At 49.7% G+C, this 20,162-nt stretch overlaps 9 protein-coding genes across 9 annotated transcripts; 4 read left to right on the forward strand and 5 right to left on the reverse strand.

The window, feature by feature from the left end:
• Nucleotides 1-227: 227 nt before the first annotated feature.
• Nucleotides 228-2,041, reverse strand: BO94DRAFT_551381 (MFS transporter; the record flags this gene model as incomplete). Its single annotated transcript, XM_025613542.1, has 4 exons — nucleotides 228-498; nucleotides 525-656; nucleotides 705-1,691; nucleotides 1,743-2,041. 4 exons carry the CDS (start codon nucleotides 2,039-2,041, stop codon nucleotides 228-230), a joined length of 1,689 nt encoding a protein of 562 aa, XP_025461851.1.
• A 1,234-nt stretch (nucleotides 2,042-3,275) lies between these two features.
• On the reverse strand, nucleotides 3,276-6,740 carry BO94DRAFT_628972 (oligopeptide transporter). The gene is made up of 13 exons (XM_025617525.1): nucleotides 6,103-6,740; nucleotides 5,999-6,055; nucleotides 5,875-5,951; nucleotides 5,673-5,831; nucleotides 5,496-5,626; nucleotides 5,170-5,452; nucleotides 4,949-5,124; nucleotides 4,300-4,906; nucleotides 4,181-4,253; nucleotides 3,955-4,136; nucleotides 3,790-3,907; nucleotides 3,656-3,742; nucleotides 3,276-3,595 (listed from the first exon to the last, which is right to left on the reverse strand). The coding sequence occupies exons 1-13, from the start codon at nucleotides 6,278-6,280 to the stop codon at nucleotides 3,402-3,404; spliced, it is 2,322 nt and encodes a 773-aa protein (XP_025461852.1). The 5' UTR covers nucleotides 6,281-6,740; the 3' UTR covers nucleotides 3,276-3,401.
• Nucleotides 6,741-8,732: 1,992 nt separating this feature from the next.
• Nucleotides 8,733-9,335, forward strand: BO94DRAFT_479100 (DUF3425 domain-containing protein; the record flags this gene model as incomplete). Its single annotated transcript, XM_025608733.1, has 1 exon — nucleotides 8,733-9,335. The coding sequence occupies one exon, from the start codon at nucleotides 8,733-8,735 to the stop codon at nucleotides 9,333-9,335; it is 603 nt and encodes a 200-aa protein (XP_025461853.1).
• A 2,531-nt stretch (nucleotides 9,336-11,866) lies between these two features.
• Nucleotides 11,867-12,354, reverse strand: BO94DRAFT_528469 (uncharacterized protein). Its single transcript, XM_025610421.1, has 2 exons — nucleotides 12,259-12,354; nucleotides 11,867-12,187 (listed from the first exon to the last, which is right to left on the reverse strand). The coding sequence occupies exons 1-2, from the start codon at nucleotides 12,306-12,308 to the stop codon at nucleotides 12,004-12,006; spliced, it is 234 nt and encodes a 77-aa protein (XP_025461854.1). The 5' UTR covers nucleotides 12,309-12,354; the 3' UTR covers nucleotides 11,867-12,003.
• A 932-nt stretch (nucleotides 12,355-13,286) lies between these two features.
• On the forward strand, nucleotides 13,287-14,466 carry BO94DRAFT_528471 (CIA30 family protein). The gene is made up of 3 exons (XM_025610422.1): nucleotides 13,287-13,575; nucleotides 13,633-14,091; nucleotides 14,167-14,466. The coding sequence occupies exons 1-3, from the start codon at nucleotides 13,517-13,519 to the stop codon at nucleotides 14,381-14,383; spliced, it is 735 nt and encodes a 244-aa protein (XP_025461855.1). The 5' UTR covers nucleotides 13,287-13,516; the 3' UTR covers nucleotides 14,384-14,466.
• Nucleotides 14,082-15,934, reverse strand: BO94DRAFT_612366 (putative solid-state culture specific protein; the record flags this gene model as incomplete). The annotated part of the gene is made up of 1 exon (XM_025616671.1): nucleotides 14,082-15,934. One exon carries the CDS (start codon nucleotides 15,932-15,934, stop codon nucleotides 14,474-14,476), a length of 1,461 nt encoding a protein of 486 aa, XP_025461856.1. The 3' UTR covers nucleotides 14,082-14,473.
• A 1,920-nt stretch (nucleotides 15,935-17,854) lies between these two features.
• BO94DRAFT_479219 (uncharacterized protein) lies at nucleotides 17,855-18,200 on the forward strand (the record flags this gene model as incomplete). The annotated part of the gene is made up of 3 exons (XM_025608737.1): nucleotides 17,855-17,965; nucleotides 18,018-18,104; nucleotides 18,156-18,200. 3 exons carry the CDS (start codon nucleotides 17,855-17,857, stop codon nucleotides 18,198-18,200), a joined length of 243 nt encoding a protein of 80 aa, XP_025461857.1.
• A 412-nt stretch (nucleotides 18,201-18,612) lies between these two features.
• Nucleotides 18,613-19,092, reverse strand: BO94DRAFT_540546 (uncharacterized protein). The gene has a single exon (XM_025612938.1). The coding sequence runs from the start codon at nucleotides 18,919-18,921 to the stop codon at nucleotides 18,670-18,672; it is 252 nt and encodes an 83-aa protein (XP_025461858.1). The 5' UTR covers nucleotides 18,922-19,092; the 3' UTR covers nucleotides 18,613-18,669.
• A 60-nt stretch (nucleotides 19,093-19,152) lies between these two features.
• On the forward strand, nucleotides 19,153-20,162 carry BO94DRAFT_479114 (FAD/NAD(P)-binding domain-containing protein; the record flags this gene model as incomplete). Its single annotated transcript, XM_025608734.1, has 3 exons — nucleotides 19,153-19,596; nucleotides 19,769-19,975; nucleotides 20,022-20,162. Coding segments are annotated over 3 exons (792 nt in total), but the record flags the coding sequence as incomplete, so codon positions are not given.

A 20,162-nucleotide genomic window follows, 5' to 3' on the forward strand; every position in this document is an offset into this window, starting at 1 on the left:
CAAGTGGAAATATCCCAAGTAAGCTTAATCTTGAGAACCAATCAGACAATCATTGCTGACCCCTCACTACAATCATTCAGACAAAGCACCAAATATAGACAAGAGCCTAGATACATGCGGTCAAGTTGACTGTTAGTCTTGCTTGGCCCACCACAATCTTACATCAATCGACACCATCACGCTCGCATAAATCATTAAGGGTATCTATCTAATCTATCATAATTACATCAAACATCACTCTTCTTCTCCACATCTCGAGCCGGCGACGAAGCCAGCTTACTCCTCTGCCGGATCCACGGACCAAAGATCATGAACGCAATCGGCATGGGAATCATAATGGCCGCAATGCACCCCAACAGCGTCCCCGCCCACTGCACGCCCAGATTAACCATCATCTGACGCGAGAACAGCGGAAAGACACAGCCAACGGCTGACCGGAGAATTGTATTTGCAGCAATTGTGGATGCAGCCCTGTGCTCGTTAGCATTGTGTTTTACCCTATAGTGAAATGGAAAGAAACATACAAGGTAGGGTAACAATCGACGATATAGTTGAAACACTGCAGGAAGATGCAGAGGATGCCGAATCCGATCAGGACACCTGCTGCGGTCGGAGCCATCCAGTGGATCTTGTTCGTGTAGCCGGTCCAGCCGAACCTGATTCGTTAGTATGCTTTACCTCAGGATAAAGGGGTGGTGACATACCAGAACATGCCAATGGCAAAAGCAACAGCGCCGACAATGGCAGCCGGGAGACGCCATTCAGGAATAGGCTTGCCTCCGTTTGCTGCCAACTTGCGCTTGTAAGAACCTTGTAGACACAAGATAAAGACACCACCGATCAACTCTCCCAGAATCAGACCGATAAAAGCGAGTCCACCGACGCCCATGCTCATTCCGTACACGTCGTCGAAGACCACTGGATAGGCACCGAGGAGAGCATAGATAAGGCCATAGACGAAGGAGATGTACAAGGAGATGAGAAGGAGAATCGGCTCCGTGACAAGCATGCTCAACGGACGAAGGAAGTTGTTGCGGACCAGTTCCTTGATGTCAACCTCCACTTCATCCTGCTTGGCGTGGATACCCCAGTTGCGGGTCTGTCTGCGCAGGACAGCAGCCTTGCGGACGAGAATGACCGGCGCGTATGTCTCATCGAGGAAGAGGAATACCAGCACGAATGCAAGGAAGACCATGATAGCCGAGATATACATGGTCCATCTCCATCCCAAGGGACTCGTGGCAATGAACCCACCCACGAACGGAGCTGCAAACGGTCCGATGAACACCGCCATGCAGAAGATCGACATGACGACTCCACGATGGGCAGCACTGAACAGATCCGCAAAGGCGGCAGGGACCAGAGAAACAGGACTGGCAGCAAAGAGGCCCCCGAAGAACCGACCCAGCATGATGGTCTGGATGTCTTTACCCGTGGCAGCAGCAATGGTGAAGATTCCGCATCCGAACAGACCAATGCACAACGGCCAGCGTCGTCCGATGAGTTCTGATGCCGGTGCCCAGATGGTCGGTCCGGCCGCAAATCCAAACACGTATAGAGTAACTCCGAGGGTACTGACTTCTCTCCCGACATGAAACTCCTTGCTTACGGCGGAGACGGCAGCAGAGAAAACGGCGCTGGTGAAGGCTGTAGCGAAGGTAGAGTAACAGAGGATGGCGACGAGGATAGTCCTATACCCAATCAGTGGTCGTCACAGCACCAAGGAACACAACCCAACTAACCTCCGTACTATCGACCAGTTCCACGGATGAAGCGGATCATCCGCACCATCAAATTCCACCACATATGTCTCCGGATCAGGAAGCACCGGCGGATACTCCTTCCCAGCACCCATAGGCAACCATTCCTCTCTAGGCTCAGGTCCTCGCGTCGACCCTACCGTAGCCCTCTGTTGCAGACGATATGTGTTGATACGAGCGAGCTCGACCGAGTCGGGATGATCGGGATGTTCATCGGAGTAATCATCACTGGCACTATCGACGGGGGAAGATTCCTTGGCGTATTCCATGATGTGCTCCATACTATCCAACAACCTCAGTGCACAACAATAAAACCAATAACCGACACACCAAACTAGCAACCCTGAGGGCCCTCCCCGGGATATAAGTACCAACGCAGCCCCAATATCCACCCAACTAGACTCAATCCTCTATCAAAAATTTCTTCCACCATCTTCCCCCATGGCGCCATCTAGCCCCAGGCCCAGTTCCCACTTCGAAACAATGCCTTGGAATCGCTCCATCTTTTTCCGCGCTGCCGTTATCCCTGTGTCTTATGCACCAGCCACTACTCCGGCCCTAATTTGTCTGCAGCCAATGGTGTATCCGCCCTGAGCAAACCTGACAGCGGATATACTCGGCACTGTGGCTCGTGTCAGGAACAGCCGCTCGGCATTGTGGCTGCTCCCGATGGCAACCGAGCTCAACCGATGATACCCGAAACCACCCATCGGGCAGGAAAAAAATCTGTATACTACAGAATGACGGGGCTAGTCAAACAGACTGATAAGACCGCTGCACGTTTGTTGGTTACTTAATTCCATGTCATAGTGCCGCATATCACTGGGCTAGTATTCCTTGATTGGAAATGTCAACCATGTGGAGGACACTACGTCAATACTCGATTAATTTAGGCCTATAGGGTGTAGGTAGGTAGGTAGGTGGGTAGGTATCTAGAACCCGCTAGATAATACCATAGCCTCTGTTATCTCAATCGGAAATCGTGCCGGATAACAAATGCCCTTATTTATATTTTATTCCTGTCCTTGGAGGGATAAATCTGATCCTATTCTACGTTTGGGCCTGTATTCTATGTTGGGCTTATCTTGTTCTTATTTCTCATCCGTCACCTATCCTCTTATATTAGACAAGTAACCCCGGGGTTTTCTGTTACATCAAGCGGAACTTGTTGTGAGGGGCTCTTGGCACGGGCTTGATTCCACATCCATATCCACAGCTGGGTATCCTGTACACTGATTAGCTACCTTTTCGCAGTAATGACCTCGTGTCGATGAAGTTCAACATTGATGATCCCAAGTGGGGCACAAGAAAGATGGGGCTTAAAAACAAAGAAAATAACCAAGTGGTTGTTCTAGAAAATACTATTTATTTATCATGTCTTTGAACTTGGCTATGAAGATGGGGAGTGGATTTACTGACGAGTAACTAATTACTTAGCTAAGATGGAATGACATGACTGGCTTCAACACTTTATGGAGTGATCTGATATATAGTACCATTTGAATGAATATTCGAGGTGATTTGATTAAGTCGATTGGCGATGCCATATGATACAATTCAGACCATTTTGCTTCTATGCAATGATGGTGCGCTTAGCATGCTAACTCATAATAATCCCCAAAATAAGTATCTTGGTAGACATTAAAACTCTCCAGGGCCCTTTCCGAAATGACCCCCCGGGGAAACTTTCAACCACGGCACTGAGTTCGCATCATCAGTGTTCGATCCAACGTTGTTACCCCACCAGCTGAAGGTGGTGTTGGTGTATCCCAGAGCAAAGAAGATGATGATGGTAGCGATGGCGGTGCCGGTGTCCATGGCGGCTTGGAAGAGGTCTATTGATGCTGTGTTAGTTCTATATGGAATGGATGGATAATAATGGGGGTTGGGCTTACAGTTATACTTCTTCCACCAGGCAAATGCGCGTTTGCGAATGAGGTAGTTGAAGAGAAATCCGAAGAAGAACCACAGAGAGTATTGCGCTGTATCTTGTTAGTTTGCATTAGCAGCAAGGGTCAGAGGTACTGACTGGTATTGGCAGGGGGGATGTTTCCTGCAGCGTTGAAGAAAATCGGAACGTTGATATACCGTACCCAACTCTGCGGGTACCGGCGGTAGAAGAGCCACACAATTACCGTGACCACGGGCTATGACTGTCAGCGATGCGATACAGCCAGGGGGCGGAGGAGCTTACTCCGATGAAAAAGAAATACATCAGGGAGTGGTACACTTGTCCGGATTGGAACATTCTCTGAGGACCGATAGTGCCCCAGATCAGACTGGCGTTGTACATCACCTTTGCACCGGCGCAGGTGAATCGTTGGGCATTATCCGAGTCACACAGTCCGTGGATATGGCCCATCATCCAGCGGAGAACTATATTGTTAGTTTAGTTTGATATTTGGGGGTCGGGTGCTTACCTCCTGTTTGGGTCATGGTAGCCAGGATACTAGAATACACCTGACCCCAGAAGAGGACACGAGGAGGAATTTTCTGGACTAGTTAGTGTTTGTACTGCAGACTTGGTTGCTGTACTCACCATGTACTGCCCGAGCTTGAGATCTTGGGCAAAGTCCATCCCATGCTTGACCGAGTTATAGCCGTAGCACTTGACCATCATGTTGGCAATGGGCTTTCCTGGCCAAGCATATCCGGCGATCAGCTCAGTGATAATATTGAGGAAAATTCTCTGGTTTGTAGTTCCTTCCAGGATACCCTCCGGGATGATCAGAACCACGCCCATTCCGCAGCAGACGACAATGAATCCCCACACTGGCAAGCCCGTTTCCCAGTATCGCACGGTGAGAATGCCAAGTCCTGCCATGATGACAAACAACACTGCATACCACCAGTCTGGGACTTCGCGGTATGAGTGCATCAAGCGGCGATGGATGTCTTCACCTCCATGACGGGAGTTTTTAAACTTGGCCCAGATCTCCGATCCGTTGTAGAGGTATGTGTGAACCACGATGGCAGTCACGGCAGCGAATGACAGGCCGTAGGTGAGCGAGTAGGACATGGAGATGTACATGGGAGAGTATTCCTTGTAGTTGCTGAGGACAAAGTCTCCGTTAGAATCGACGACCCGCGTCACATTGTACGAGCTGCCGGTGTTGTCGAACGTCGATGACGACAGAAGAGGCAGGCTGACTCGTTAGCATAGCCATGCAGAGGAATCTGGTACTTACTATGCACTAAACCAGACGTCTTTGTAGTACAATATCGGCGAGAGAAAGAGGTAAAAGAAGACAACCACTGCAAAAGCATTGCAGGTGATGTAGAAAGGCGTCATCAGAGGGTAGCCGGCGTAGTTGATCTGTGTCCAGTCAAAGCTAATCGACAGTAGCCCGAGACCAGAATTCATCTACAAAGGTAAGCAAGCGTCTGATTAAAGGATGTGTCTACTGACCCCAAAAATAGTGTTGACTTTCTGGTTATGTGGCGCAATCCAGGTGACGAACGCGAATGTACTGAGACTAGTCCAGATGTAATCGGGAAACCAGTAGATTACAAATCCAAAGAGAGTCGCGTATGCGAAAAAGCGGTAGCGACTGAGCTTCCAACCATTTGCAGGGGCGCGATTTTCTGGCTCGTGAAGGGCACGGAAGAGAATCGTCGAGGACAGAGACTGAGGCCAGATCAAAGCTGCAGGATAGACGAGCCAGCGACGGGACATGCCAGCAAGGCCGAATCTAATCTGTCAGCGAGAATCAAAAGGCGATGGAACTAACTTACCCCATCATTTGCGATGTCAATAGGTACAGGAATGAAAATCCTGCCCCGTAGTCCTTGCCCCAGTACTGTGGCATAATGATCGCGACCAGTGAACCGGAAGCATACGCCGTGCTGGCGCTAATGTTGACACACTATGATTGTCAGTCTTTGGCAAATATATATCGACAGGAATCGTACAATAGCAATAAAGGCATGTTCTTTGATGCTGAATGGCCCTGGGTTGATGTCGAACGATAGTCTTCCAAGCGGCACTCTCCATCGAGGAAGCTTTTCCCATGCTCGTCCAATTGGGAAAACGAGTAGCTGAGCGACAACATATTGAACAGTGAGAGAGGGCTATTCATTAGCTTCGTACGATAAACCCTATGGGTATACTCACATATCGCATACTAAAAAACTGATTGACACCCGCGAAGAGCATAACAAAGATGGTGGTCAGGATCCACGCACGAACAGCTATAGCTCGTCAGTATATGACCATCCATACTTTGACTATTACTCACTGTTACATGGTAGACTCGGATCATCGGTGTTAGGCACGCAGGCCGCCACTTCCGGAACTGAGCCACGTCAGAAACAATCATCATAGACGGTCAAGCAATCTCACAAGGTGACTGGTCTCCTTCGACATTCCACTTGAAGGCTTCGACCGGAGTGAGCTCTTTCTGCTCGGCTATGAGGTGTTCTTTTTTCAATTCATCATTCTGTTCGAGTAAATCGCTATCCAGGTCGAGGTCAATTTTCCGAGTCTCGATGACGTCTTCTGACTTGCTATCGGAAGCCATGCTTGCTGTCTCTTAAGAAATAGAGGAACAAGTTTGGTGCAACAGCGACCGGTCAAGCAGCGCTTCGAGTGATGAGACGAGACGTGCCCTTTGCGACATGACCTCGCGGATCCGGTCATCTTATCTACCACCAGGAGGTGAGAAGGAACGACGACTAGTCTGAGTAGGTGCATCTTGCGATAGTCCCACTGTGAATGATAACAGCATGCAAGTCAAGCACACCATCCTATCGTTAGTGAATCTGGCTAGAATCCTCAGCAGCCAAGAGCGACCATGAAGCTCTAGCGGATGCAGTGTTACCAACGATTGACGTTTCCGATAAGCTCCAGACCAGCCACGAGTCATGACATCTGCCATTAGCATCGGAGAACCCGACTACGTGCTAATCGTGCATATCCGGCGTTCCCCAGGGATGCCGCATGAGGGTCGCGCTGGCAAGGGACAAGGACAGGCAGCAACCGGACTGGCTTGAAAATTTTTTCTCCAAACACCATAGGGGCCAACTCTTGCGTATTTATACTAATGGTGGTGGTGCGATGATGATTCCCTCAGTTTACTCCGGATGGCGTGCTGACTCGGTGCTGTGAGTGGTCTTATCTCGGACGGTGCGGAGGGGCCGCGTGGAGCTAAGGATGGAGGCTAATCGGGGGGCGATCAACCACCTCTGCTTCATTTCCAACCACGTTTATCTTCATGGAGTCAATGCTTATTGGCCCCGAGGCCCGAATCCAGCTTCCCCGCTTTTCGAGATAGGCTGGCCGAGTCGTGAGAATGGCATTCCTTCCTGGTCGCTGCACTCCCTGCACTCCCTGTACTCCCTGCATTCCCTGCAGCGGATATCGTGTGATCCGATCCATCTGATTTGTCTGCATCGGGGAAATACATTGCAAACCCATGCGTTAGGCAGGGTCGCCGATATAGGCCTGGCAGTCAGCCGACATTCGGGTTAGTTTCATGCAGGTTGTAACGTGAATCGAGCACTGCAGCATATGATTTGCCGTCTGGTTGGACCTTCTCAACGGTTGTTCAGGAAAGATAACCTTAGTCTCTAGCCGCTTGGTGGTGATATGGGCCGCCTTCTGACGTACGCGGTGGTATAGCCTGAGTAGTTCAGTGATGACGAATCAGGCCAGTGATTGCTCTCTTGGCAGACTTCGGCGTCCGAAGAACGGAGGAATAGCCCAAGGCAGCAGTTATTTCCAGGAGGCCAAGCTGACTGCGGAACATTCCGAGCCGAGGCCCTACCAGGCTACCACATAAGCTTTGCTGACGGCAACATCCCTCTGCTTCTGCTCCGGAGAATAAGATGTGCAAGCTGCCAGTAGCTTCCTCGACTGCGACAGTGACTGGGCATAGTCATTGGCGGTTATTGATTCATTCAACCGTGTCCACATGCTAATTCCCCATCATATTCAGTCGTCATTTTGTCACTGGAAGGGGGTCTGACCGAGTCGTACGTTTGTGATCTCTGAAAAGAGCCCTCCGACATGGGCCGGAGATATAATTTTATCGCGAGACCTGATGTGATAACGCAAAGGAGCTTGCTGAGATTGGCGCTGCACATTTGCCCTCAGCTATGGATCGATATCCACGTCTGGCAAGGTCAGAGGCGGATGCTACACCTGTTGATGAATCACAGTATCGCTGGACAGAAGTAGAGCTCTGTTGTCCTGAATACCATCCCAGGCGTTCTCCAGGGTAATGCGATGAGTGTCATTGAAAGTTGAGCGACGCCACTGATGGCTGAAAACGATAGAACCACGATTCATCAAATGCGATCCATTGATAAGATGTTGGGATACAGTCTTCGTTCTGTCTGTTCTCCAGCTGCCAGCGGTATATCGTTTTGGCCTACTGGTATGAACGTGATATAAAAGCAAGCTGGTCTGCAATGAGTTTCTCAATGGTGTGGACGTTATCTCGCCGCGAAGCTATTTGATCGGTATATGAGTCGGCAGCGGAGCGTGCCGAGGTGACGACCATGGATGACACCGGAAATAAGATCGGGGATAACGGCGGGGGCAATCACCCTCATAACTTGGCGCCGCCCCTCAACGCATCATTAGCATCCTGCAACTGTCAGCCAGTGTGACATTCGATGAATAGCCATGAAAGAGATCGAATTGCACCCCGTGGCGTCGATGACTCCGCATCTCCACCAGAAAAGATCAAAATCGGTCTAGAGGACGTGTGGATCGGCGTCACGGACCCGAAGGAGAGGCGAAAACTGCAGAACCGGCTCAATCAGAGGGCCCGAAGTTAGTGGACATCGCGAACCTTGGGGTCTAGCTAACAGATAATAGGACGCCGTCAGCATTTAGCCAAAGGTCTGCCGAATGCCTCGCAGCCAGCCGATCGATCCACCACAGCATTGGTTCCCGCAGCTGTCGATTTCAAGTCCCTGGAAGAACTCCCCATCCTGGGGCCTCTTGCCCCAAAGACCCGACGTGTCATGCAACAACTGGAAGCAATGATACACCTCGAGTTTGCAACCGGCTCGCCACGGGCTGATTTGCTCCTGCCAGTCACTCGGTTGAATATTCTACGAGCTTTAGACACCAACTTGGACGTTCTGGGCTATCGGGCCATCGACATGAGAGATGATGACGTCCTGTCTATGTTTAGTACAAATGGACCACGATGCGCGGCGACACAGAACCGGGAAGATTTCCTACCACCAGCATTGCAGCCCACTCTGATTCAACGCACTATACCTCATCATCCATGGTTAGACCTGATTCCAATTCCCAAGATGCGAGATAATCTCATCCTGGTGGAAAGCGTAATGGATGACACTCAACTATGTTACGACATGTGCGGCCATCGGAGATCTCAGGCTGGAAATGGACGGAACAGCGGGATTGGAGAGACCGGGGTGATTGTTTGGAAGGACCCCTGGGATCCAGAGGGGTGGGAGGTGACAGAAACCTTTGTGCAGTTGTGGGGCTGGGCGATGCAAGATTGCTGGGAGTTGTTTCAATCGACCAATGCGTGGCGGAAGCAGCGGGGAGAGAGACCGTTATTTCGATGCTCTGAACCTAAAGATAGTTACTAATCCCCTTGCTCTGAGTGAGAATGAAACAGCTGATTCAGCACTCCGTTCTCTAACGTATTCCACAAGCGAGTCGGCACCACAAGCGAGTCGGCACCCCAACGCGTTTTCACCGCGATCAAAAACCTCACTCAATTCAACCACCAACCATGCCTCCAAAAGCGCGTCAAAAATCAAGAAATTCAGCCGAGCAGGAGGGGAGAATTTTATTAGCAATCTCTGCTATAGAAAATAAACAAATTACCCAAATTGCTAAAGCTGCACGTCATTATAATGTGCCTCGTTCTACTCTACAAGATCGACTACGCGGAAAAACAAATCGCTCAGAAACACGTGCCAATAGTCATAAAATGACTCAAAATGAAGAGGAATCGCTTCTACAATGGATTCTATCGCTAGATCAACGTGGAGCGCCTCCCCAACCATCTCATATACGAGAAATGGCTAATATTCTTCTTGCTGCGCGCGGTACTACCCCAGTTCAATCAGTCGGAGAGAACTGGGTCTTTAACTTCATTAAACGACAAGATTGCTTGAAAACTCGCTATACTCGACGCTATGATTATCGGCGCGCTAAATGTGAAGACCCCAAGATTATCAGAGAGTGGTTTGATCGCGTACAAATCATTATAATGCAACATGGGATTGCACAGGAAGATATCTACAATTTTGATGAGACTGGCTTCGCTATAGGCTTAGTAGCTACTGCTCAAGTAGTTACTAGAGCTGACTACTATGGAAAGGCCTCTCTTGTACAGCCAGGTAATCGAGAATGGGTTACTTCGATTGAGTGTATTAACTCTACCGGTTGGGCGCTTCCTCCATGTGTGATCTTTAAAGGCAAGGTCCATATAGAGGGTTGGTATCAAGATATCAAACTCCCACGCGATAGTAGGATTGAGGTTAGTCCTAATGGATGGACTACAGATGAGATAGGCCTTCGCTGGCTTCAAAATCTCTTCATTCCTACTACTACTAGCTGTACAACTGGAAGATATCGTCTTCTTATTCTTGACGGCCATGGCAGCCATCTTACGCCTCAATTCGATCAGATATGCAGTGAGAATAATATCATTCCTATCTGCATGCCAGCTCATTCTTCTCACAAACTTCAACCTTTGGATGTGGGTTGCTTTGCACCTCTAAAGCGAGCATACGGCAGCTTAGTAGAGGAACAGGCACGTTCAGGAATCAATCATATCGACAAACTTGATTTCTTAGAGGCCTTTCCACAAGCTCGTGAACGCGCTTTTCAAGCAGATACTATTCGAAATAGCTTCGCAGGCGCTGGCCTAGTTCCATTCAATCCAGATAGGGTACTCAGTCAGCTGAATATTCAACTAAAGACCCCTACACCACCAGGCAGCCGGTCAACTAATTCAGCGCCAAAAACGCCTTATACAACTAGGCAGCTTGACAAGCAGGCATCTACAGCAAAGAAGCTGCTTAAAGCGCGTACGCAGAGCCCTTCATCTTCGCTAGAGATACGATTTGATAAGCTTATTAAAGGTCATGAATTACATCTTAATGAGCTTATTCTTGCACGCGAAGAAATCCGCAAATTACGCGCTTCTCATGAAAAGAAGCTTCAAAAAAAGAAACGCTCTACTAGACAGCTAGCTATTACAGAGGGATCAGCTATTAAAGAAGGCCTAGAGCGATTTCAGCGCGAGAATGAGGTTGATGAAGCTCAAAATACGCTTCCTATAGATCCTGCACTTTCTGCAGTTGAGCCACGCGTACGAGCGCCACCACGCTGCAGTAATTGTCATATTCTAGGATATAGACGGCTACAATGTCCTACTTGAGTTCCTAATTAGTTTTTATATAGAAATGCAATTATTTTGTTGATAAAGCCTTTAGTATTTGGCCCGCGGGCAGAAATTGGAGCGGGGGTGCCGGCTCGCTTGTGGTGCCGACTCGCTTGTGGAATACGTTAGTTAGTTAATGTTCCTCATAGACATATTCCTCATTTACATTACAGTTCAACCACTTTCTACCCTATTAACTAACTGACCCCAATTCTTCGTCTACAAAAAACATGAACTAATTCTATAAGAGTACCTGACGCCACTGAAATCTCCACCAACCTCGGTGACTATCAAAACAGATCATTCTTCACTGATTCTTAGATGCCAAGCAGACAATATCCCAATCAGGCCAACCGCATTCAGTGCATCGATAGCCGTAATAGGTTAGTGTACCCGCTCACCTGTACGGATTTAGACCCTGAGCATTGGACATAACACGGCCAGCGAGAACCCATCACTGTTGTACGGTTGCATCATTGTCTGTAATGGGATGATGAGTATTTTGATGCGGTGGAGGAGGTGCAGTTTGTTGCTGAGCATGGAAAGTATGGGTTGGGTATTGGGAGGTGCTGTTATGGTGGTTGGGGATATATTTAGGGGTGAGGGGTTGCATATGGAGGATAACTTGATAGGTTTAAAGAGGAGTGTTGCCTGAGATTATGAGGGTTATAGAGGGGGTAGCGTCGGTAGTATTGGCATTGATATGGTCTGTATGATGGACGTGTGTATTTGATACTGTGATTACTATACAAAAGTCCATAATACTTAATATATCAGAAGAAGAATGAACACCATACGCCACTCATACCCACCCTATACACCATTCAACCCTCATTATACACCCCCTCAAATGGATAAATTCAATCCCTATTCTGATGACTCGGAGCACGACCAACTCGATTCTCTCCCGTCTGGCCTCCAACCATCGTCTGGAGGTCTTTTTGCGAATATAGCTTGTCTTCCTTATTGGGAGATTGGGCACGGAAGAGCATCCATCCGCCGGTGATCATCCCGACGATGCTAAAGAGGGCAATGTTGCGGGATCTATTGTTATCATTATCATTATCAGTAGATGCACAAGAAGTACAAAAAGTGTAAGAGGTGATGATACATACCGCACAGCTGACGGGCGACCGTTGGTAAGTCCTCCGGCGTAGGCGGCCATTTTGTTTACTTGGTTGGTATGGTTGGTTTAGTACGATAGATTGATGTTCTAGTGGGAGTGTGAATTAATGAGGACAGGTTCAATGGTAATATAAGTTAAGATGGATGTGGCCAGGTGACGTCAAAATTAACCATCCGTCGGGAGAGGGATGTGTTCCGCCGGATAAGCTTATAGCCTTGACATCCGATTCCTGTATCTTGGATCTTGGATAATTGTTGCGTCAGGAAGACGTTATCCTGCCTGGGGGCATTTTGGTGAGGGTTTGCGCCCGAGGGGATGATTCAGTCTAGCAGCCCCTCTGGGCGTAGTTGGTGATGGCGTCTTTTTTTCAGTTATTAATTGAGGAATCTATGCACGTTCTAAGATCGAGGCTCAGATCATAGGGTAAGATGTAATGTAGGATATTGTTGAAACGGTTGTTCGCATAAGCTTAGCTGAATATTCATCTTGTGCAGGGCACGCGAATCACGCGACAGCTCCCATCTAGAACCGACACAGAGACAGAAATGGAAAGCAATAAAACAAAGAAAAAAGAAAACAAAAAGTACTGTGTACATGTCTTAAACCACAGTAAACAATGACCAAACACAATTGCATCTCAACCCCAAATTGAAGATCTCTGCAACAGACATACAACATAAAGCCCCCGAAACACGGTCTAGGCCCAACCCCAGATCGCATCGCATCGCAGATCGCAGATCGTAGATCAAGTTTCAGCAGCACATCAGAGCTTAAACGAAGTACCAGCCTCCAGGGGATACAGCTGCGAGGGGGTCAGAAATTAGTGCGAGGGTGTCAGAAATTAGTGCGAGGGTGTCAGACCGGTGATGGAAAAACTGCTCGGCTAGGTTCAGAGAATTCCTGACACTGGATCATCTTTTCACATGATTGAGCTCATCAAGTGTCAGGAGTTTTCTAACCCTCCCGCATTAATTTCTGACCCCCTCGCAACTGGGCCCCTGCAGTACCACGGATGCACTGACAGCTTTCCCCCGTAGTCAGCCAGTGGAGACCAGTAGAACCCACCAGAGCACTCATTCACAAGCCCAGCTCCACCGATCAAGAGCGGCACCAACATTCTTCCCACGACGTCATCGCATCCGCAACCCGTCGATCGATCGATCCAGCCATCTCATCAATTCCCACCCAACACCACAGTTTCCAATTCTCTTCCTCTTTTACCTCACACACACACACAAATACACAAAATGTCACCATCAATGATATACACCCCTCAACCAACCCCCTACCTCTTCGGAGGTCCCCAGTAAGCCCATCCACCACCCCCCCCCACCACCCCATCTAACCAAAACCCCCGGTCCAGCCCCTGGTCCTCCACAAACTGGACCTCAACCGACGACCGCGTCCGCGGCGGCGCCTCCCACTCCTCCCTGCACATCAACCCCGCCCCCAACACAGCAACCTTCCACGGCACCCTGGACATAACCACCCTCGGCGGGGCCGGCTTCGCCTCTCAACGCACCACCACCACAACCACAACCTGGGATCTAACCCCCTACACGGGCCTCGAACTCTCCATCCCGCACAGCGACGAGAAAACCTACACCCTGACACTCAAAGACGAACTTTTGGAGAAACGGCCAGATGGTCGGGAACGAAGCGGATTAGTCTGGGAGGTGGATTTCCGGGTGAAGGATTATGAGGGAGGGGTTGTTAGGGTTGCGTGGGAGGATTTTAAACCGACGTATCGCGGGAGGGAGGTCGAGGGGGCGAGGAAGTTGGATTTGAGTGGGGTGAGGAGGGTGGGGATTATGGTTCGGAGGTGAGTGGTTTCCTTTTTTTTTTTTTTTTTGTCTTTGTTATTTGAGGGGGTCAGGGGTGTGCTGACGGGTGATAGTTTCTTTGGGGAGCAGGAGGGGGCGTTTGAGTTGGAGGTGCAGTGGATTAAGGGGATTCAGGCGTCAGTTCGAAGGCAAGGGGGAGGGGAAGGGAGGTATAGAGATGATCCGGATGCGAGTGAGGGTTATGAGGGTGAGGAGTGGAATGAAAAGGGGTGGGGTGGTGGAGAGGGACGTCGTGGGTTGGGATGGTGGTCTTGTTGTGGGATGTTTTAGATAGGTGAATTGGTTTAGAAAAGTATATAGACTGTTACTTGTTACATTAGACTCATCCCATGAAAAGCAACATAACACTTTCTTATACAGTCATAGTCCAGCACCTACTGAATACTCCCCCGTGTTGACAAATGTCTCCATTATCCGAACCAACCGACCCAGCTGGACAGTGTCCTCCCCACCCACCGTCACAGCAGCATAGCTGAACTCTCTTTTGGAATCATGTACCCAGGAATTGATGATCATCCTGCCCTCCATGATCTCTCTCGCAAACTGTCCCTCGAATGTACCCCGCGTGCATCGCATGGTCAACGGCGTCAGAACAGCCGCCTCGAAGAGCCCACGCTGCATGAAATGGGTCTTCAGCAGGCCTAACTGATATGACCCAGTGACACGCGGATTGACATCCACAATCACCTGCTTCCCATTTTTATCCGTCATGATATCTGCTCCAGCAGGCCCGTAGTACCCCTTCTTGTGTAATTCCTTGGCCAGTATTTCGAGGGTATTCCGGTACCGATGTTGAAAGGCCGGCTCCAAAAGGTACGAAACGTGTGCGCCGTGCCAGTAGCCATCCTCGTCGAAACGCTGTTGACATGTTGCCAGATAGACAACTCGTCCCTTTTTGGTCACGAAGAATGTCACCCCATGGGCTTCGCCGGGCACTAGCTCTTGGATCACGAAGCTGGCCGGGTATAGTCCCTCATTCTGTTCATGAACCTTATCAAGGATGTCTTCTAGGAGGCTGCGGAGCTCGTTGGAGGTACTTCTTCTCTCCGACTCACTGTAGACGACATATGTCCCCCGACCAGAGGTAGCAATTGACACTTTAACCACAAATGGGAGGGCTTGTATTTGAACAGCGTGCAGCATCCGTTTGATCTCTACATCCCGTCCAGCCCGGGTCTCCATCGGGAGTGGGTCGATGACCCTAGACTTCGGTGTAGGCAGACCGCACAGGGCGAGCCAGCGCTTCGAAAGAATCTCATAGTGCACTTTTGGATCTAATAATTGATTGAAATGGCATAGATGGTCCTGTGGTATGACCACGGCTGCGCGCGAATCTGGGTCGAGCTGGATATCGTGTACATTCCGGATGAACTGCACGTTAGGTCGCTGATCGGGACAAAGCTGGTTGTAGACAGCCAATATATCTTCTTTTGAAGTGTGCACGATAGCGGCGAGGTCATCCCCTCCACTGCCGCTCAGATCGACCATGATAACCGATGCACGACCGGCCACGAAAGAATATCGCTGAGCAACGCCGCGCTTCGATATATTAGGGAACTCCTCCTCTGCATCCGCCCCTGGAAAATTGCCTGCGTAGAGAAATTGTACCGTCGACGATGTGCTAATCTGGTCTCGAGGGAACTTGCAAGGGTGATCATAGGCTAGGATGATGTTGTGAGGGCCATCGTCGTTGTCCAAAACATATAGATCGTGCAGGGTATAGTCCAAGGTGATAGGCAGGGGCCTGGTTACTGGCTTGCTTAATGCATACGGACGAGGTGATGCCACTGGCAGTGGCTGGAGACGTGTCAAAGCAGTCATTATTTCTCTTGAAATTCACTGAATTGATTGCGTGCTTGATGTGTCTCTGAGCTTCCTCCATCTAGCTCGGTAAATTGGCGAGGCATCATCTTGAGGATCCCACGGATATCTCCGTTTGCCGACGTCAAAAGGCGTCATACAGGAAGTGAATCTCCGTTCGCGGTCGGAATTCCCGCAGGATTGAGCCAGAGCTGCGGCAAGGTGTTTCTGCCCAGTAGATCGAAACGATGGCCACTATCTGGCTGTGGGGCATTGTCTGGATCATTGATCTGTGCCGACTCGGCAAGTGGATGGCTGAAGTTCCGACGTTGAAGCCGACGTAACCCTGGATCGGATGATTAAGCATGTTCATTACTCATGTTATCCAGTTTCTTTATACTGGAAGACATTGGCGACAGTCAGTGAGGTAGGAAAAAGGAAAGAGTGACAAATGGCTTGCCTGGTAGGGTAGGTGGTTCACTCCTGCAGAAGCCACTCCAATTCCTCTCTCTGTATAGACATGATGGCCTGCGGAACATGCTTCATGTCAACCAGCATCCTCATCTGGGTTTCTCTGAAAAGATCGGCTCGGTAATGCGGGCGTGTAGGTAAGCGTTATGCCTCGAATGACTTTGCTCACAAATCCCAAAACTGCTGGGTCTGGATACGATGCTGATGCTGCTCGATTGGATAGCTTGCAAAGATAATCCAATAAACCGTGGTCTAATCTCCTTTTCCAAGCTTGAAGTTACGTTCCGTCGAAGACCAATCTTTCATTGCATTTCTCCACTCATCTCGGCTCGGAGCATTCACTCTGGATGCAACCGGCGCATGTGCAAGGCAACTGGATATTGACACGGTCATGCGTGCGATCAGGCATTCACCAAGTCAGTTGACAGCTTTGTTGGCCGTCACTCCTTCTTGGAACCGCCTCGCTTCGTGTTCGGATCGTCGATCCCATATCGACCTTGCAGACTTCAACTCTATTTGATAGGGCGAAGGCTTCTGTGGCATCCATCAGCCCATAAGTCAGTGCCTTCGGAAGGATTAATGACAGCAATAAGACAATTCATTGGATCTCATGCTTTCCAATCACCATACCTCGATGTGTTTATTCACCGAGTCTTGCCGTGTCCAGAGGTTGGGCAGGTCGCTGTCAGAAGACAAGTCATGGACGATAGACCTCATAATAAGCTTACATCTTGGCAATTCGATTGAAGCGTATGGCTTGCCGAGCCAGAATAAGCGCAAAGTCGTGCGACCTTACTGTCGCGACCTGCCAAACACCGAGTAGTTCATCTGCTACAGCTCTGACCAACATTTGGATCTGTATCACCTAGCGGAGTGAAATTCGCCACGGTAGATCGTTCGTTTGAACTACTCGTCAATCGGGGTGGCCGAGTCAATCATCAATCAGATGCAACCCTACAGCTGTCATCCGACCACCGAACATCATAAAGTGGACAAACTAATGTTTCCTCCGCAGGTGGTACAAACCTTATATCCGGGATGGAGGCCGGGGAAGTGTAACAACCCCGTACTTTGGACCGACGGCATCGAACCTGTGCTACTTGGCGGAGCGGTTCCTGAACCAACCACGATAGAACCCACGATGGTAGCATCGGCTATGAGGAACATCCCATGCCATATTGTATACCCTCCGAAACCTACTCCACTTGAAGCCTTGCAGCAGAAGTCTCCGTTGGGATTCAGTAAAACAGACAATCATGCCGACGAGTCAACCATGTGTTAACATGATCTCAATCTTCCTTGGACAACAGCCTTCAAAAAAACATAAATAGAGCCTTCTGACTCGCCATCAAAGACATCATCCTCAACATCAATCGCAACATTGCACAGCCCAAACCAAACCAACCAACCTTCCAAGCACGTTCCTTTCTCCCCATCTTCACAACAACACTAACAAACCAATCCCACAGCATGAAGCTCAGCCTGATCGCCGTGACCCTCCTCGGCCTTGCCATGGCCACACCCGCGGAGCAAAACACCAACGACGTCGGATCCACCAAGGCCACCGACGGAACCCTCGGCGTAAGTCCCATCCTGCCCTAATGGCTGCACCTAACCTTGTTTGAACCACCAGGTCGACTACTGCGGTGAACGCTGCCAGTACGACTGGGAGTGTCGTCGTGGCGATCGCTGCCATGATTGCTACAGGCGTAGCGGTGAGGTAAGCACACCATTCCATGTCTTTAGGGATCATCATGACTGAATCTCTCAGCGCTATGGTCACTGCCGCCGCCGACGCTCCGATGACGAGGCTTGAGTACTACGCACGGGTCTTACTCCACGGAGTCTGACAAACAATGAGCCTGGTAGGGTGAATGCGGAGGTGGACACTTGACATTGGCTGGTTGCGAGTTGGCAGATTGTTTTCTACCACGGCTCTAGTGAATGAATTTTTGCTTTTTGGTATTGCAATACTGTAGATTGGGTCTCTGTAGATGTAACCCTATCTCTATACTAGTATGTAGATGCATAATTTTTCATGAAACACGCCCCCTACTTAAAACTACCACAAATCAGGTACCTGATTGCCTGATAATCATATTCCTCGGTATATGCGCTTCCACATACTGTATAATCTAAATTAACCCATCATCTTAAACCCCCAGAACAAACATCACTTCAACTAACTACATCAGGTCAGTTTGGCGTCCACACTTTCGTAACTGGAATCATACCATCCCCCAAGCCAACTCCCAGTCCTCTCCGCGCCCCAAAAATAGAGTACCCTAAACATCCACACCAATTAACCTACATACACTGACCATCAGAACAATTCCGCACCACATAAATCCTCCTACAGCACACCATCTCAATCTCAATCTCAATCCCACTCTCAATCTCAATCTCAATCTCGGCCTCGGCCTCGGCCTCGGACTCGGAGAAGACATCCACCACCGAACCCGATCATCGGAGCGGAACCGGATGTAGATCTGATAATTAAGTAAGTCGGGGCGGAGATTCCGCGGAGTATCCATCATGTCCTCCCGGTATAAATATGCCTTACCTGCTTACCTTCCCTACCCTTGCTGGAATTTAATGAACTTTCTTGGAAATTGGAATAGTCGAATTACGTCTTACTTCGTTGTTGTTCAACGGTTACTTCTCTTACGATCAACATACACCATTTTACACCAACACCCACGAACCAACTAATCTCCAATCAACCTAACCAACCCCAAAAAAAACAAAACAAAGGAAAGGAAAGGAAAATGCTATTTGAAATACATCTCATTTTGAAAACCGTCCGGCTGGCCATCCGCCACTTCACAAATCTCTTCCAGCACGCCCTACAATGCCAATTCCAAAGACTGACTTACCATCCTATGTCACAATCAAAAACCATCCTAGTGATTGGTGCCTCATTCGCTGGATACCACGCTGCAAGGTGTTTATCTGCCCGTATACCCACCGGGTACCGGGTAGTTGTGGTGGAAAAGAATAGTCATTTCCAACTAACTTGGGTACTTCCGAGGTTTTCGGTGGTGCCGGGGTATGAAAGACAGGCGTTTATTCCGTACGGAGGGTATTTGGCACCCGCGGGGTGGGGGTTTGGGAGTGGGTTAGGGGGGGTGGTTAGGGTTTTGCCTGATATGGGGGTAGGGGGAGGGAGGGTGGAGTTGGAGGATGGGAGGGTGGTCGGGTACGAGTATTTGGTTTTGGGGATGGGAGGAGTATCTGGCAGTGGGGTGCCGGGGAGGGTTGGGTTGAGGGAGGGAGGAGGGGATGGAGGTGTTGGTGAGGGAGCAGGAGAGGGTGCAAAGGGCGAAGGATGTGGTGGTTGTTGGTGGGGGTGCGGCGGGGGTGGAAATGGCTGGGGATGTGAAGGGGATGTATCCCGGGAAGAATGTGACGTTGGTGCATTCGAGGGAGAGGTTGTTGGGTAGGGCCGGGGGGGATGGAGGGAGGTTTACGGAGAGGGTGTTGGAGGAGTTGGAGGTATTGGGGGTGAGAGTGGTGCTTGGGGAGAGGGTGGTGGAGGGGGATGATGGGGTGCGGTTGAAGTCTGGCGAGGTGGTGCCGTGTGATTGTTTGGTTGGTCTCCTTGGTTGATTGATGGAGTATTGCTAATGAGGTTTAGGTGAAATGTGTTGGTCAACGGCCGAATTCTGGGCTGGTACAGGAGTGGTCGCCCCTGTCAGTCTCGGAAACCGGCCATGTGAGGGTTCGTCCGACGCTGCAGATCGCGGATGAAGCATTTGATTGCATCTATGCAGCCGGA

Source organism: Aspergillus sclerotioniger (assembly GCF_003184525.1).
Source record: "Aspergillus sclerotioniger CBS 115572 chromosome Unknown BO94scaffold_49, whole genome shotgun sequence".
Lineage (NCBI taxonomy): Eukaryota > Fungi > Ascomycota > Eurotiomycetes > Eurotiales > Aspergillaceae > Aspergillus > Aspergillus sclerotioniger.